The sequence below is a fragment of the Thermobia domestica genome, chromosome 16 (genome assembly GCF_964235325.1).
Source record: "Thermobia domestica chromosome 16, izTheDome1.hap1.1, whole genome shotgun sequence".
NCBI lineage: Eukaryota > Metazoa > Arthropoda > Insecta > Zygentoma > Lepismatidae > Thermobia > Thermobia domestica.
In genome coordinates this window covers 188,851,623-188,869,128 of record NC_137469.1, presented here as the reverse complement: position 1 = coordinate 188,869,128, position 17,506 = coordinate 188,851,623, and the positions used below count along the sequence as shown (strand labels likewise).

The window sequence follows — 17,506 nt, the reverse complement described above, 5'->3', positions numbered from 1 at the left end:
GATAATAATAGACCTATTGAAGAGTCTTTGCATGATCGATGGCAAGAAGCTAAAACAAATTTAAAAAATAAAGCTCAAAATAAATTAAATCAGGTGTTGGAAGGATCTGGAAGAAGAAAATGAAAGAAAGTTCATTTTAGTGGTGGTGGTGGTGGTGTGAAACAGATAAAAAGATCCAAAGATATTTTTGATTAATTATGGAGCAAAGTGATAGTTTTTTATCTCACACTTCCTAGCAATAGTTCTATGAAATATTTTCCTCAAAATACTCTTGCTTGTTATACTACTAAATTATATCAACCTATTGCACTGGAGAAGGGAGTGTGGGAAACAGCTGTTGTTGAAGTACATTATACAAGTTCATTTCAGAATGTTTCCAAATATACAAATAATATTTATTACCGTTTCATGAATACAAAAAACTGGAACATAACTCAAATCTTACCAGGCCACTATTATCATGTTGATGATATTCTATCTCAAATTAATCATAAAAGTGATATATTAAATTTACAATTAAAAGTCAAAGCATCAGTGAAACGAATTGAGGTTAATGGAGTAATAAAAGATCAAGAGAAGCATATAGAAGTACGCCTATCTCCTGAACTAGCCAGAATAGTAGGCTTTGATCACATACAGCAAGAAGATATTGCAGTTGTTCATCATGCTCGTTATCCACTTGATTTACAAAAAGCGCTACCTACACTTATGTATATTTATTGTGATATTGTTGAGCCACAAATGGTGGGTGACACCGTAGCTCCATTGTTACGTATTATAAATACAAATATTACAGAGCATGGTATTAATAATGCACATATTTTTGATAATCCTCATTATGTCACTGTGCAACGTAAACAATTTGATCAAATTATTATTGATTTAAGAGATAGTACAGGTAATCCACTTCCTTTCCAATATGGCAGTGTATGTGTAAAATTACATTTTCGTAGACGTAATATGTTATTGTAAATTTTACCATGTGTGAATATTAATAGTAAGAAAAGAGAAAAGTGCAGTGTGAGTGTATGAAATCAGAATTAGGTCTATTTGCTGGTTTACCCACTCAAACCAGTATTATAGGTAATAAAATAGTTCCATATAAGCCTGTTCCATTACAATAGCTGATAATGCACCAATAGAATTTGTAGTCCCCGGTCATGGGGATGACTATATTGACTTACCGCACACAATGTTATATGTTAAAGGTAAAATTACTAAATCAGATGGTTCTAATTTAACTTCTGCCGAGAAGAAAATTGGCCCTGTAAATGATTTTCTCAATGCAATGTTCAGTGAAGTGCAATTATATTTAAATAATCAAATTATTTCCTACTCCACATACATATCCATATCGATCGTATATTGAAAAACTACCAAATTATAATGCTGAAGCTCAAACAACGCATCTTCAAACATCGATGTGGTTTAAAGATACTGCAGGGCATATGGACAGTGTGGCCGATGCTAATGTAGGATTTAAACAACGTTTTCTTCTCACTCTTTAAGTCAGTCATTTGAATTATTGGGTTATATTCATGCTGATATTTTCAATCAGGAGAAATTTTTACTGAATGGTGTACAATTGCGTATTAAACTAATTCCAGCTAAACCTACATTTTGTCTAATGGGTGACGCAGATGCTGATGGAAAAGTTGTAATTACAGATGCAACATTGCTTGTGAAAAATTTTGATGTATCACCAGCAGTTAAAATAGCACAAGATAAAGTATTACAAAATCCTAAATTTAGAATAAAATATCCTATAACAAAGGTGCAGGTGAAGACAGAAACTCTGCCACAAGGAATTATGGATAGTACACTTCCAGATCTGTTTTCAGGCATAGTGCCTAAACGTATTATTATTGGTTTTGTTACTAATGCTGCTTTCAATGGTACTTATCAAACAAATCCATTCAATTTTCAACATTTAATATGTAATTTTTTACACTGTATGTTGATGGAACTCCAATGCCCTTCAACCTTTACAACCAGATTTTGATAATAAGCTATATGTACAAGCATATTCCACGTTATTTACAGGTTCAGGTATTTATTATTCTAATCAAGGTAATAATATTTCACTCGCCGAATATCCTAATGGTTATACTCTACTGGTGTTTGATTTAACTCCTGATTCAAGCGCAAGTGCTGCATTTCACACTAGTCCGCAACGGCAAGGAAGTGTACGTTTAGAGGTTCATTTTAAAGAAGCAGTGCCATCTCCTGTAACAACAATTATTTATGGTGAATTCTCTTCAGAATTAGAAATTGATTTCCAGAGAAAAATATATATTAATTAAAGAAAATGTTAAATACAATTGAGCTTTATGAAGCATTACAACAAAATTTGCCTAAAGATCATTTTATTGGTGTATATGCTGCTGATGAGTTACCTTTGTTTATTTATACATTTCCAGCCACCATAATTATAAATACTGATTCTAGTGATACGCCTGGTGAACATTGGGTTGCTGTTTATATATCTAATATGTGTGTGGGAGAGTATTTCGATAGCTATGGTATACCTCCCTATATACAACATCATATAAGGTTTTTAAAACGAAACTGTCTGTATTATACATGGAATAATAGACGTATTCAAGGTGATTTATCTCAATTTTGTGGATATTACTGTTTTCTATATCTAGCATGTCGTGCATCTGGGTATTCATTGCACGATTTTTTAAACAAATTCTCACTCACTACTATTGATGCTAATGATATTATGCTTTATTCATTTATGAGAGTATGATGATGTTATTTTTTTAAACTCCGCCATTGCCGGTCCCAAGCCCTGGATGAGAAAGGAGGAGGGTTGGGGGTGTTGCTACCCCCGTAAAAGAAAATAATGTTACATTAAAATAGGGGTTGGAAACGAGTACACTTCTATTCTCTGCTATGTTCAAATAGGGGTGGAATACACCCCCCCGTAGTCTTATGTAATTTCTGCTATGTTAAAATAGGGGTTGGAGAACGAGTTCACCCTTTAAAATGGACTATGTTTAATTTTCGATGGAACGAATACAACCTCATTATTGTCTTAGTTTTATGTAATTTCTACTATGTTCAAATAGGGGTTGGAAAAGGGAACGAGTTCACCCCTAAAAATATGCTCATAAAAGAGAACGAGTACACCCGTATATGATCTTCACTATGTTTCGTAGTTTCTGTCTGATGCGCTATGTTAAAATAGGGGTGGAACGAATACAACCTCATTATTGTCTTAGATTTATGTAATTTCTACTATGTTCAGATAGGGGTTGGAAAAGGGAACGAGTTCACCCTTAAAATGGAGGTCGTAAAAGACCATGGCTTCACGTAAGCCATGCTATGTTCAAATATACCATACTCTTTTATTAGCTGTGCTCTGTTCAACTGCTGTGTGTTCGTAATCGAGTCCACCCCTATTCTCTGCTATGTAGTCTACTCTCTAGTCTATTCTCTACAATGTCTGATGTGCTATGTAGTCTGATGCTAAGGGGTTGAAAAATGTGCTTATAAAAGAGAACGAGTACACCCCTAAAATGGAGGTCGTAAAAGACCATGGGTTCAAATAGGGGTTGGAAAATATACCATACTCTAAATAAGGGTGGAACGAGTCTTATGTATCTGCTGTGTGTTCATAATCTTATGTGCTCTTCTATCTCAGTGTAATTTCTGCTATGTTAAAATAAGGGTTGGAAAAGGGAACGAGTTCACCCCCTAAAATGTGCTCGTAAAAGAGAACGAATACACCCCCTAAAAAGTGCTCATAAAAGGGAATGAATACACCCCTTCTATGTTTCATATTCTTATCTGTTATCGGATCTTCTGTTATGTTACGTAGTCTGATGTTCGTAGGGGTTGGAAAATATGCTCATAAAAGTGAACGATTTCACCCCCTAAAATGTGCTCGTAAAAGAGAATGAATACACCCCTAAAAGTGGTCATAAAAGGGAATAAATTCACCCCTAAAATGGAGGTCGTAAAAGACCGTGGGCTCACGGTGTACGGTGGTCATTTTCCCAGGGGCTCCTGAGTTGTTCTAGTATGTTCCAGATCGATCCATTTTCTACTACTTGAGTGTTTTTTAATTCATTTAGTTTGAGAAGAATTGTTTTTATGTTTTACGTTAACTCTAAGATGAAACCGGAAGAGGTTGAAATTGTCCATTTCTGGTTTCAAAGGTTGTCATAATAGAACCTAAATGATAATACATGTCGACAAATTATAATTGGAATGCATATAACTTTTGTTTCTTATGTAAAACCGCACAACCAGGAGCAGCATATTGAAACCGAAATGGTTGAATTTATTAGTAGTTCTGGTATCAGATTTTCATAGAGAAAAACTCGAAAAGATGTAGAGAAATGTTTTTTGCGACCTTTTCAGCGTCCCAAGTGTAGCTTCTATCTCATCCCTCCACCCTCTATTCAAATTGGAAGTGCTTCAAATTAACGATAGTTTTGAACATTTATCTGCATAGAATTAATAGAGTAAGGGAAAATAACGCCTCCTTTACATGGGATTAGTGTCCAAGGAACAAACGCTATCTTTGACCTTGTTCTCTATTGCAACCAGTATTTACAAATGTATTACCTCCAGTCTGAATATTGAATTCGCTTTGTTTCACACTAAAACTATATTTACTTGTTTATCTTGGGTATTGGTACTGATGTATGTCACTAGGTTGACTACTAGTCATAGGTGAAAAAATTCGAGCAGTGTAAGAGATATGTGGTAGACGTGCGAATTGTTGAACGAGATGTAGCTTTCACCCTTTCTTTTTCCAGTGCCACCAGTTATTGTTATTTTAACTACTATCCTAAAGTAAAGCAACGATATTTAATTCGTCGTTAAGACAATGATATATGTATTACCCACGCCACGTTCTTACCATTTCGACATTTACCTTGTATATCTCACAGGTTAGCTAACATTCTATCACTTATTCAATCAATTAAAAGTATTTTACAAACTCGTTTACTTGATCATTTGTAGTTCTCTTACTGTAAACAAAATATATCGATGAGATTTTCAGTTACTTTGTATTCCTCATTTTCATATGTACGCAATACTTTGCACGCTTGTATCATTCTGCTAAGTAATTTATAAATAAAAGTTAAAGCCTTTGGGCGTTATGCAGAGTCGTTCTGACGTGTCATTAGAGCCATGCTGAAGAGTTCGACGGCCTCTAGTATGACAGTAATCATACGTCAAAACAACTCTGAATTAACTTGCGGTAAAGCACCGGACTTACAAGTGTAAGGTCGTGAGATCGATTCTAATTTGGGTCACATTATTTGGTATGCAATGGTATATTCATTAGTACATGTGTAATTATATCAGTAAACTTTCGTCCCGTTCAATGAATTTTATTCGTGTGTGTGTTACCAAAGTTTACCATCTTGTAAAATTCTAAAGCAAAATGCCAGTGATGTGATGTACAAGAAATTTTCTTTGGATGTATAGTAATTTATGTAACTGATAGTTGTTGATGTAATCATGGAGATAAATGTAGATATTTGTATAGACCTATCACACAGCTACAGTTGTATTTTTAACATATGGCCTGTAAACATTACTTGCAATCGAGTAGAAAGAAGATACTGTCTGTTGACCAGATTCACAAGATATCTCAACTGTAAATAATGCCCATGCAATATTACGTTGAAAAAAAATCATTTATCCAACTATCTCGCCTTTAATTAAGCTGAATAACATTACATTGTGCAATATATTGTATTATATAGATGGTTAATAACATGCAGGAAAGAAGACCTACGAATTTTCAAAACAAAATTTGAGTAAGTTACTTAACGTTATGTGAAGTAAATGAAGGTTCACGTCGTTAAATGCGTAGTCGATGTTTACAAAAGAAAGTTATCACATATATTTACGTAAGTAATGCAATCAAAATGTCTAAGCTAATTGTTTCACTTTGTTTACGACAGAAATATGCATAGGAATTATAATATTCTTCTGAAAGTATAAAACTATGTAGGCGGGTTTGTAAATCAGAAGCGACAAGAGATTATTATACTACAGGAGCCTATTAATGTGGGTGATAGGAATCCAGGGTAGCTTGTTTTAATCGTGGATTATACCCAGTAGAGATGATTTTTTTTTTCTGACGCCATGAGCCTACGGGACCACTTAATCACAGGGTGTCTGTGTTTTGTATATTACCGTATGTATACCTAAGTTTAACGATGAAGAGTGTATTGCATTTTCTTCAGTTTTCACATATGCAGGTAAAATAACAGCAAAAATTACTTTCAAAACTTCTAATGCAACTCGGGTCTGTTGGAAATATTTAACTCTTTAGGTCTTCATTCATGCTTTCGTGAGCGTATGCACAATAAGCTCTTTGCTTGTAGCCAGCGAAACAAACACCTGATAGTGAGGGCTATATCTCTACAACAGTATGTCAAAAATACCAATGCTTAACTGTAGCTTTTGAATTCCACAGATCGTTCGGTATATACAGCCAGGTTAAGCTAATTGTACACTAACTCAGGATCGTTGCATTTTCACAATCTTTCTTTTGGCTGGATTGAAGTATTGACCACTTTTAAGACGCATTTCTACAAAAAAAAAAAAAAAAAAAAAAAAGAAACTTTAACTAAGAAAATATAAGCGTAATGTCTACTTTCTTCAGAATGCGTTGGCGAAGCCTCGAAATAAGATATTTTTTAATTTTTTTATTTTAAATGTTTACTTCTTTTCTAGTTTCAGCCTTTTAATAACTTATATATAATAGGTTAAGTGTTAATCACAACATTAAGAATATTGTATCATAATTTTCAATCCCTCTATCGTGTTCAAAAGGTTATACCATGTATAAACCTTTAAAACTATGTAGATGTACTAAAGAAAAATTTTCCACAAGGTGTTCTCCCTTGAACATTTTTGTGTATTAACTCGAGAACAAAATCGGTAATTTGAACTAGATTTACTCAAGAAGAAATTGTGATTCTGTGACATATTTTTCCATTTCACATAAGTAAACGGGAAATTGCGTTATTTAGATGAAAAATGATGAAAATACTTTGTTTGCCTGAATTTTTTTTAAACTTTTGTGCCACGAGACCTTCTTCAGTTTTAGACGTTTCCCATATTAGAATACCGAAACTAGTCTATTTGTTGTGTTTAATATATATGTGTTCACAGCTGAATAATTTTTCGTGACATTCCAATGGAAATGTAGGTATGCTAGTTTTTTTATATGCTGGCAAAGCTGTGATCACTAAACTGCCTCAGATGATGTGTAATGGATATCAGTGCAATACATATTATTACGAGGGCAGATGGGAAAGCAACGCGCAATATTCTCCCCCCCCCCAAAAAAAAATAATATACCAAAACCAAACAAAGCACGAATAAAGTTACGTATTAGATCCACTTTTGTACAGTTACCAACTTTCTCAATACGTTTCTATCAGCGTGGCACCAGTTTCAAGTTGCCCTGTTCGTGAAAGTCATTTACGGTGGAGTATAGGAATGTGCGGACTGCTGTTTTCACTTCCTCATCTATCGCAAATTTTGACCGGTGGGAAATTTCTTCATGAGACCAAAGGGATGTGAAAGTGTGGAACAAAAGAGACTTGTGGACTGGCAGTAATGATGAAGTTTGAGGTTGTCAGCAGTATTGTAGCGGCGTTTGTCACGCAGTTCACGGCGCAACATTAACCAAATTTTGAATTTAGGCTGGAGCATTTACAGTGGTCCCGTGTTTAACCAATCCTCGAATAAAATACCAAACATCCCAGAACACTGTCACAAGCACCTTTCTCGCAAATTGAATGACGTTTAGTTTTTGTCGTGTTGGGAACCAGTATGTTTCCACTCCATAAAAGACCGGCTTGGTCTCGGCGTCTAATAGTATGCCCAAGACATATCACCATTGACGATTGCTTACAGATGGCATAACGCGTTAGGTGATCCAAGCATGTCGCCATTCCCTGATCTTCGTGGTTACCTGTCAGGTTCTTAAGAACCTAGCGAGCACCAACTTTACGGAATTGCAACGTGTCCTGAGCAAGGTCGTACACTACAGCATAGGATATGTTGAATTTCTGCGAAAAGGTTCGCAGGTGCACACGAGGGTCACTAGGAATTGGTGGCTGGATGGCGCTGATAATCTGCTTTGTTGAAGCTGTTACCGGGTGCCCAGAGTGTGGCGGAATCCACAATAACTGGAAACATTGCAACAGTCCGTATAATCGTCCCTATATACGGGACGCATGTTACAGTCATTTTGTCTTTTTGTATGGCCTTTGATTCATTCAAATCTAAGCATAACTGACTTCTCTTCACATGTGGGGACAGCAACAGGACTCCACATTTCTTTCGTAGTTCAAGTTTGTGTCGCTAGAGCTACATAGAAAAACAAAGAAATCTCTCTAGTGCAAATTTCAACCTCTCTCGTCATGCAATTTCACCATTCCAGCTGGAATACCTGGGGAGAAAAAAATTATTGTGGTTTACAATCTGCCCTCGAATTTTAATCATATGGTAATTTTATGTATTAAGGAAACAACGGGAATTTCCCGTTTTCCTTCCTTAAAGCCAATAACATTTGTCCACTGGTTTTCAGTAAAGACTTTAATTACGAGGCCCGACAATAACGTAAGAAGAATGTATTTTTTTAGCTGGTGATGGCAACCCTGGAAACTTAAACTACAAACGGGGCGAGGAAACTTGTGCGAGGTAGTTAATATCAGACGCACATTTTCTCGATTTATGTTCAGTTCATCCGCAAACATTTTCACGGTTAATCGTCTATCCTCTGAGAGAAGTTTTTTCTCTCTCTCTCTCTCTGTTTATGTGCTCTCTTCCATTCATATTGTTGTGAGTCGCCCACTACAATGTTCATATTCGATTTCTGTTCCGCCTTCCGCAAACATTTTGTACCAACAATACACCTCTGCCATTGATAACAGTTTATTTCCAAAGGCCTTCTGAATCTTCCGGTAAGTTACCGAGGCAGTCTCACCAAGTTTCATAGAGACAAAAATTGCGGTGCACTGGACAATATTACGTGTGCGTGCCACGTGCTGTGCTATTGGAGCAGGCCCAAGGCCACAGGCTGGCGACAATTTTACACTCCAGCGTTGCCAGAAAAAGCTAGAACAATGTTCTTATTACTTTATTTTCGGACTTCGTATATTGTAAGTTTGATCTTCGTAACGTAATCCACTTGTCAGACACTCTGCTTTGGCGTAGAATTTATAAGTGTTCTGTTACTCATAAAACTCTGATTCTAATAATAGTAACGTAAAAAGACAATAAAGAGTAACAAAACGGGGAGACAGAGTGCTCATCTGTTTTAAGTATACTTTCAAGCTATCCACACGTTTCCTGAAATTATAGCAGAAAAGCTCAACTGTAAGTACTGATAAATGTTATGTTTTATGTTATTATTCTACCTCTTAATTATAGCATTTTCCAGTACACCTATGCATGCAACCGTTTATTTTGAACGATAAGCTTATGTTAAATTTTCCTTCTTTAACAAGAGAGACACGTGAGCTGATAATCTTTGACGTATATTTCTTGATCCTCCTTCTCTCCTTATGATACCAATTTGAATGAAAGTAACATGATAAAAACTCAGGTAAAGTTTGGTACTCAACAAAATAGCTAACCTGTTTCAAATAGTAGAGCTGCTTTTCTTTTATAATTAAATATATACCAAGTTTCTTTCATTTTCTTGATATTCAGGGCGTAGCATTCTCAAAAGTTTTTATTTAAGAAGAGTGTTTTTTTCACTTAGATGTATATCAATAGTCTTAAAGATTGCATAAGGGTTTGAAACTTAATATCTCAGAGCATACAAATGATATTAGAAGCACTAGTAGAGATTAGTATGCTGTTTGAAATTACGTATTTTGTGCAAAATTTTTTAAATGGTTATAGTCTTGTTTTCTTTCTTTGTCATAATACGAACAGTTTATGGTAGTTGTAATTGCAAAAGTCTCGCGCAATTACTAAATGTTATATAGCACAAAAATTAATGATATAGTACACAAGCAGTGTCTGTGAGAGCGTACCACCATTTTCACCTGTAATAATCAGATGTTCATTCCATAGTGTATGTTAGTATGTATTTGAGTTAAATCCGATAACTGATAGATAAATGTAGATACGATTTGAGATTTCAAATGAAAGGACATCCTATTCTTTGGAGAGTAGAAATGATACTGAAACACCTCAATAGGTCTTAATATCTAAAAGATTTTATGTAATATTACAATAGTATTATAAATCAGTTTATCGGGGGAAATTGCAAAACTTCGTATCTCCACTTTTCATGGAATTTAGGTTTCGGTTGCATTCTGTTCCCCACATCTGATTCTACGTGCGTTTGAAAGCTCGTAAAAGAAAACCCGATAAAAAAAACGTGAAAAAATTAACTTTTAAAACCTAGATATCGCATGTAAGATAGTATAAAAGCAGAACAGATTTATTGCTCTCCTGAAAGTTTGGTTTTGATGAGTTAGGAGATTTAGCACTTTCGAAATTGTAAAATTTATGATTACCTTGAAAAGTTTCACATTGAAAATGCAAAATTTTTTTTTATTTTAGATGCAATCTTCTGCATTTCTTTGTTGCTTGTTGTTCCCTATAGTGTACCTAGATTCCACTTTCTAGTTTACTGAATTTGTTACAGGGTTCATACACATTCTTCCTCCACAAAAGCGAATATGTTCAGAACACAAAAGGTAATAATTTCTCATTCAGATGAAAAATCTCATGCTTGCAAGGAATTTAACCCTGGAAATAGTAGATCACATACAGCAGGACGTACGTTAACAGATGACAGTGTTAAACATTTTCCTTACCCTAAGTGTGAAAAAGTATTTTGTCGAAATTCAAATTTGACAAGAGACATGTTAATACATACCAGTGAAGAAACTCACATGAACCAAGAGTGTTTAAAGGGATTAATTGACTCTTCAATTTCGGTTACACAGATGGTCCTAGATACAGGTTTAAAGAATGTAACATGCGAAGAGTGTGGTAAGAAATTTAGTCGGCGTTCATGTTTAGCTGAACACATGTCAATACATAGAAATAAAAAACCTCACACATGCCAAGAGTGTGGAAACAAATTTAATCACCGTTCAATTTTAGCTAGACACATGTTAAAACATACTGGTGCAAAACCGCACACATGCCAAGAATGTGGAAACAAATTTAGTCGGCGTTCAAGTTTAGCTAGACACATGTTAAAACATACTTGTGCAAAACCGTACACATGCCACGACTGTGGAAACAAATTTAGTCAGCGCTCAAGTTTAACTAGACACATGTCAATACATACAGGTGAAAAATGTCACACATGCATAGAGTGTGGAAGCAAGTTTAATGACCGTTCAAATTTATCTGCACACATGTTACTACATACAGGTGAAAAATCTCACACATGCCACGAGTGTGGTAGGAATTTTGGTCTACGTTCATATTTGGTTAAACACACATTAATACATAGAAATGAAAAACCTTACACATGCCAAGAGTGTGGAAAGAAATTTAATCGTCGTTCATGTTTAGCAAGACATATGCTAAAACATACTGGTGCAAAACCGTACACATGCCAAGAGTGTGGGAACAAATTTAGTCGGCGTTCAAGTTTAGCTACACACATGTTAAAACATACTGGTGCAAAACCGCACAAATGCCAAGAGTGTGGGAACAAATTTAGTCGGCGTTCAAGTTTAGCTACACACATGTTAATCCATACAGGTGAAAAACCTCATACATGCCATGAGTGCGGCCGGAAATTTAGTCAACGTTCAAATTTAATCTCACACATGTCAATACATACAGGTGAAAACTCTCACACATGCGTAGAGTGTGGAAACAAATTTCGCCGTTCAAGTTTATTTGCACACATGTTACTACATACTGGTGCAAAACCGCACACTTGCTAAGACTGTGGAAACAAATTTAATCACCGTTGAAATTTAGCTAGACACATGTTAATCCATTCAGGTGAAAAACCTCACAAACGCGTAGAGTGTGGTAAGAATTTTGGTCTACGTTCATATTTAGCTAAACACATGTTAATACATAGAAATGAATAACCTCACACATGGCAAGAGTGTGGAAACAAATTTAAACACCGTTCAAGTTTAGCTAGGCACATGCTAAAACATACTGTTAAAAAACCGCACACATACCAAGAATGTGGAAACAAATTTAATCAGCGTTCACATTTAGCTAGACACTTGTTAAAACATACTGGTACATAACCGTACACATGACAAAAGTGTGGGAACAAATATAGTCGGCGTTCAAGTTTAGCTACACACATGAAAATCCATACAGGTGAAAAACCTCACACATGCCATTAGTGCGGCAGGAAATTTAGTCAACGTTCAAATTTAATCTCACACATGTCAATACATACTGGTGAAAAATCTCACACATGCGTAGAGGGTGGATACAAATTTAATCGCCGTTCAAGTTTAACTGCACACATGTTACTACATTCTGGTGCAAAAAAGCGCAGACTTGCCAAGACTGTGAAAACGAATTTAATCACCGTTCAAATTTAGCTAGACACATGCTAAGACATACAGGTACATAACCTCACACATGCCAAGAGTGTGGATACTAATTTTGTCAGCGTTCAAATTTAGTTGCACATGTTAATACATGCAGGTCAAAAACCTCACACAATCCAAGAGTGTGGGACTAAATTTAGTCGAAGATAAATTCAGCTCACACATGTTAATATATACAGGTGGAAAATCTCAAATGTGCAAAGAGTGGAAAGAAATTCAGTGAACGATCAAACTTGGTTAAACGTACGTTGATACATGCTTGTTAAAAACATTACTTACGCCAACGGTGTGGGAGATTTTGTCGACGTTCAAACTTAACTATACATATCTTCGCACATACGCAGCGCAGCAAGACTGTGAGTAGATATTTCGGCAAGCTTGATTGTTTATACATACGTTACTATATATAGATGAAAATTCTCATCCAAGCAAAGAGTTGGGAGTTAATTTTGACTTCAACGTCCCGCTCGGCAGGGAGACTATGTTGACCTTCTTATTAGCGTGCTATCTAAGCGACGAGCTACCGCCGGGAATCCAACCCGGGATTCCCACAAAAAAGGTGCGTATGGTAACCGCTTAGCCACGAGGGAGCTCCCATGCCAAAAATGTAGGAAACAATTTGTCCAAAACTAACATTCGGCAGAAGGCGTTAATTAACAAACGAAAAAGAGCTCAGTGTGTGAAAAAAGATTTAGTTTAAGTTCAATTTTGGCAAAGCATATGTTAGCACACACTAATGAGATAGCTGATATCGAAGGAGTTTGGAGAAGAAAGATTTTGGAAAAGATGAAACACTGCAAATGATATTAAAAGATGAAGGTTATAAAGCTCACAAGTGCCATGAGTTTATAAAATTTGCTCGCAAATTCAAATTTTGCAAAACACACACAGCACAGGAACGTCCAAATATGATCCAGGAATTTAGCCGATTCAGGTCGTATGAATGTAAGATGGATCAACATGTTACGTGCAAACTCCGTGTATGAGAAAGTAAACATCCTTTAATACTTCACCATGAACATGTAGTGTACCTTAACAGAACACTAAGAGCTTCTCCACTGAAAGTTTGTATAGATCTTAATAGTACCACATGTAATGTCCATTACATGTCCGCTTTTTGGAGAGCCAGTGCTTCAGTGAGGGACATTACGGACGTAAGTAGATATTCAGTATATGCCATGAAGACATCAATGTGTACGTTTATAGACGTTCACTTGTCATCGATGTGAACCTTAATAGAGGTAAATCTTTTGTCAAAAATTTGTCCAGTAAACCTTCAAAAAGTCAAATGTGTGCCCAGTCGACACCCGATACGTACCTGTATAAAAGTGCAATGTATGGCGTGTGGATGTCAGTAACAGTTTTATGAACGTACACAGACGGCCATTATTCTGCCATAGACGTAAAACGCAGGTAAAAAGAACGTTTAGTGTACATCCACTGGACGTTCCTAGGTATGTAGAGGCACGTCCACTGGACGATTCATATTTATATCGAGGGACGTTTCATAAGTATATAGAGGGACGTCTACTAGACAATATGTGTGTGTGTGTGGCTATGAATGTGAATGGACGTCGAATGTCCAAATTAAAGGCAGATCGTAAGGGAAATCATACCTGGAAAACTAAAATTTTCTCGCGTCGAACTCATCCACTAAACGTATATTTTAATATTACAATATATAACATTAATTCAGTAGAAGAGGTTGCTTTTCTTTCCTTAAATCCAGTCAAAAAACCTTTTGATTTTACCGAAATGCTTTCCCTTAAAAGACGCCTCTAATTTTGGCTACATCCGACGTCTGTACAGGTAAAACACAGCTCGTTATATCAACATACCTCTGGAAACAAAAATCAAATAATAAGAATATTAAATTCTACAATAAAAGCTATATAAAAATGGATACCAATCGAGCAGTACTTGTAGAAACATTGTAAAATGTAGTTCAGCAATCAGATTTTTGATTTTTACGCGGATATTATATTTGTATTACATTAACTCTGGAATACCTTAAATAACTAAACGACTGTTAAGAATCACTCAACTACATTTTAAAAATCTTCCATAACAAAGAAAAAAGTATATACGCTATGGTTTGGCTTTACTCTTCAAGAAAATATCTACTACAAAACCAAGAATTAAACACCAATTACACGCGCCTATAATACGTGTAATTCTAGAACACGTGCAGGCAAAGCGTGATTGTATAATTATGAATACATAGATTCCATGTAATTAAATTATAATAGGAGTGACTGTGTTTACGTGATTGAATGTACAAAATTGACTTCAATTTTGGTTATTTTGTCCACTTGCTTCACAATTTTTGACCTACAAATAAACCTTTCTTTTTTTTGTCAAAAATATAGTAAACATACTTAAACATCAAAAATGTCCTCGAAAGGATTTTTTTTCTTTTTTGTGATTTTCAACTGGCTGCCTTCACCAACTGAACTAAAAAAAATCGCTTATTAAGACATCGATAATGTCATTAATTTCTGCACATTCAGTTACACATACACATTCATTATTATAGTTATAATTGAAATTAAACAGATAATTGGCATGAATAAGAAGACACAACACATGCAGCATACATATGCCTAAATACGTCGAGTGGAGATTCAATGTACGAATACAGTGCCTTAATCAAGGGGTTTGGGACACCCAAGAACGTGCCACCTCACCACGGCTTAGTTCTTATTTACCGGGTACATCATTTTTTCCAGAGATTCATAAGTTTGCCAAACAATCATATATGAAAAATTAAGAGCATTTAGTTGTTCTGTTAGTTATTAATAAAATACTTTCCTTCTGTATTTTTCAACTTTAAAAATTGAATCGTCTATTGTAAATGAGCTGTGTATAGTGCGAATTCTTCCTATATTTCCATGCCCAAATACTGCCTGGCTCCATATTTGCGGAAAAAAGTAAATTATTACGGAAAGAGTTTGCGGGTACATTATGAAGATAAGCATAGCATACCATTCTTTTCTATGACAGAGGACACAGTAAATAATCTGAGACGCTTTTCAACGAACAGTGACATTGAAATCAATGTACAATATTTTCTGTCTCCTCATCAGAGACAAACGTCGGCTGAATATTATGTTGTAAAAGCAGTCACAACATCGGAGTTAAGATGCAAATTACAAATACAGTTTTTCATTAACGCTCGGATTTCTATGAGGTGATATCATCATCCTGTTATCCTTTTATATGTATAATTAGATATCAACATATTTCGGAATGTTGTCATCAAAAAAATGTTTTTGTTTGTTATATATACACATATTTGAACCATATTTTGGCGTAACGTCTTGTTGGCTTGAAGTGATACAAATGCTTATTTTTGATCATATTTTAGACGGGTTTCATTTTCGTTCAAATAGATATCTCTCATCATTAGGAATGAGCAGATGGTCATCCAGCTTTTGTCTTATAATGTCAGTAATATGCTGTGATCTATTCTTCAGAGCTTACAGATATTCATTCAGGCCAAACTAACTACGTAAATGTCTTAACAAATGATACTCTTAGAAATATATTTGTTAAAAATTCAAGTTTAAATAAATTTTCAGTAAAAAAGATTTACTTCGTGTGTATTTGAGCACATTTTAAGTCATAGTTTGCTATTTTTTCGGTCATAAAACATGCACATTTCCAACTTTGGTGGTCATAGAGATTCGAACCCTAGTTGTTATATTTCTCCGTTTATGATTGGTAACCTATATCAGTTAATTGCTAAGGACAGGATTCCATCTTTGTTCTTTATGTAGGTGATTATTCAACAAGATATAAAAAGCTGGTCTAAGAGAATCAAACACCTTTTCAGATATCCTGGATGCGGACCTACGTACTCCAGAAGTAGCTATTTCAAACATATCGTATATTGCTTCCTAGCATTTGCAAGAGCATATTTTGTACTCCTTGCGTAGCACACTTGTTGTAAGGTTTGAAGATCACGTGTCTGCTTAGGTATAGACCAAGCATCCAATAACTTAGTCTTCAAAAAATGTCGAAAACTTCAATCGCCTTAGGAAAATAATTGACTTTCCATTATTTTACCTAGTAAATAATCAGAAATGATTTTTTATCTATACAAAAACTGAAACAAGAATTTTCATTTTAAAACACATTTTTCTGACCAGAACAAAATGAATTATTTAATAAACAGAAAAATGTGTTTTAAATTATTATTGTGATTATCCAGAACCATGGAGTTTATTTATTAAGAATTTTCAATGTAAAAATAGTAGCACAATTTTTATATCTGGACATAAGAAGTACTATTAATATACTTTTGATTGTTAAATGTTGAACATGTGTTAGTTCACAATCAGAACTAATTTTGAGATACAAATAACCCAGCAGGCTATCTATTCCGGTGATCCTGTAAGAGTAGTTCCATGGGAGTATATTTTTGTGTGAATTCTGACTCAATCTGAAATCAAGTTTAGAACATTATTTCTCTTAAAATAACCATAATTCCCGTCTTATCAAATCTTCGGTCTGAAACTCGTTTTTTTTTTCTAAGTAGCACTTAAACTGTCTCAGCACCTAAATTCTTGATTTCCTGAGAAGAATCAAGCCAGGACCCATGGGTACCAAGTGCGTAAAGCATGTTAAAAGATCATCAAGAAGGTTAGCATTAAGCTTTCTCTCTCTCATACCCGACACACCATATGAATATATATATATATATATATATATATATATATATATATATATATATATGTATGTATCAAAGAGAGAGACAAAAAACTTATCTATGCCCTCCTTTTAACCAAATTCATGCTATGCGCTTGTACGTATATGTACCTCTTAGTTGGTCCGTTCTGTTATTGATTTTCAGAGGTTAACGTTAAAACCAAAACTTTTTTATTTTCCCCACCTTCGGCTTTAGTACAAGGTTAGAGTCGAGATAGATCATTCTTGAAATACTTGAT

General features: G+C 35.0%; 1 protein-coding gene across 1 annotated transcript in view; it reads left to right on the top strand.

Annotated features, from left to right (window-relative positions):
• LOC145673572 (uncharacterized) overlaps positions 1–16,208 on the top strand; it is a 38,375-nt gene extending 22,167 nt beyond the window's left edge. The window contains exon 2 of the mRNA XM_081743413.1: positions 10,658–16,208. Coding sequence (XP_081599539.1) covers positions 10,658–11,921 — 1,264 coding nt within the window. The 3' untranslated portion in view covers positions 11,922–16,208. The remainder of the gene's footprint in view (positions 1–10,657) is intronic.
• The last annotated feature ends 1,298 nt before the right edge of the window (positions 16,209–17,506 follow it).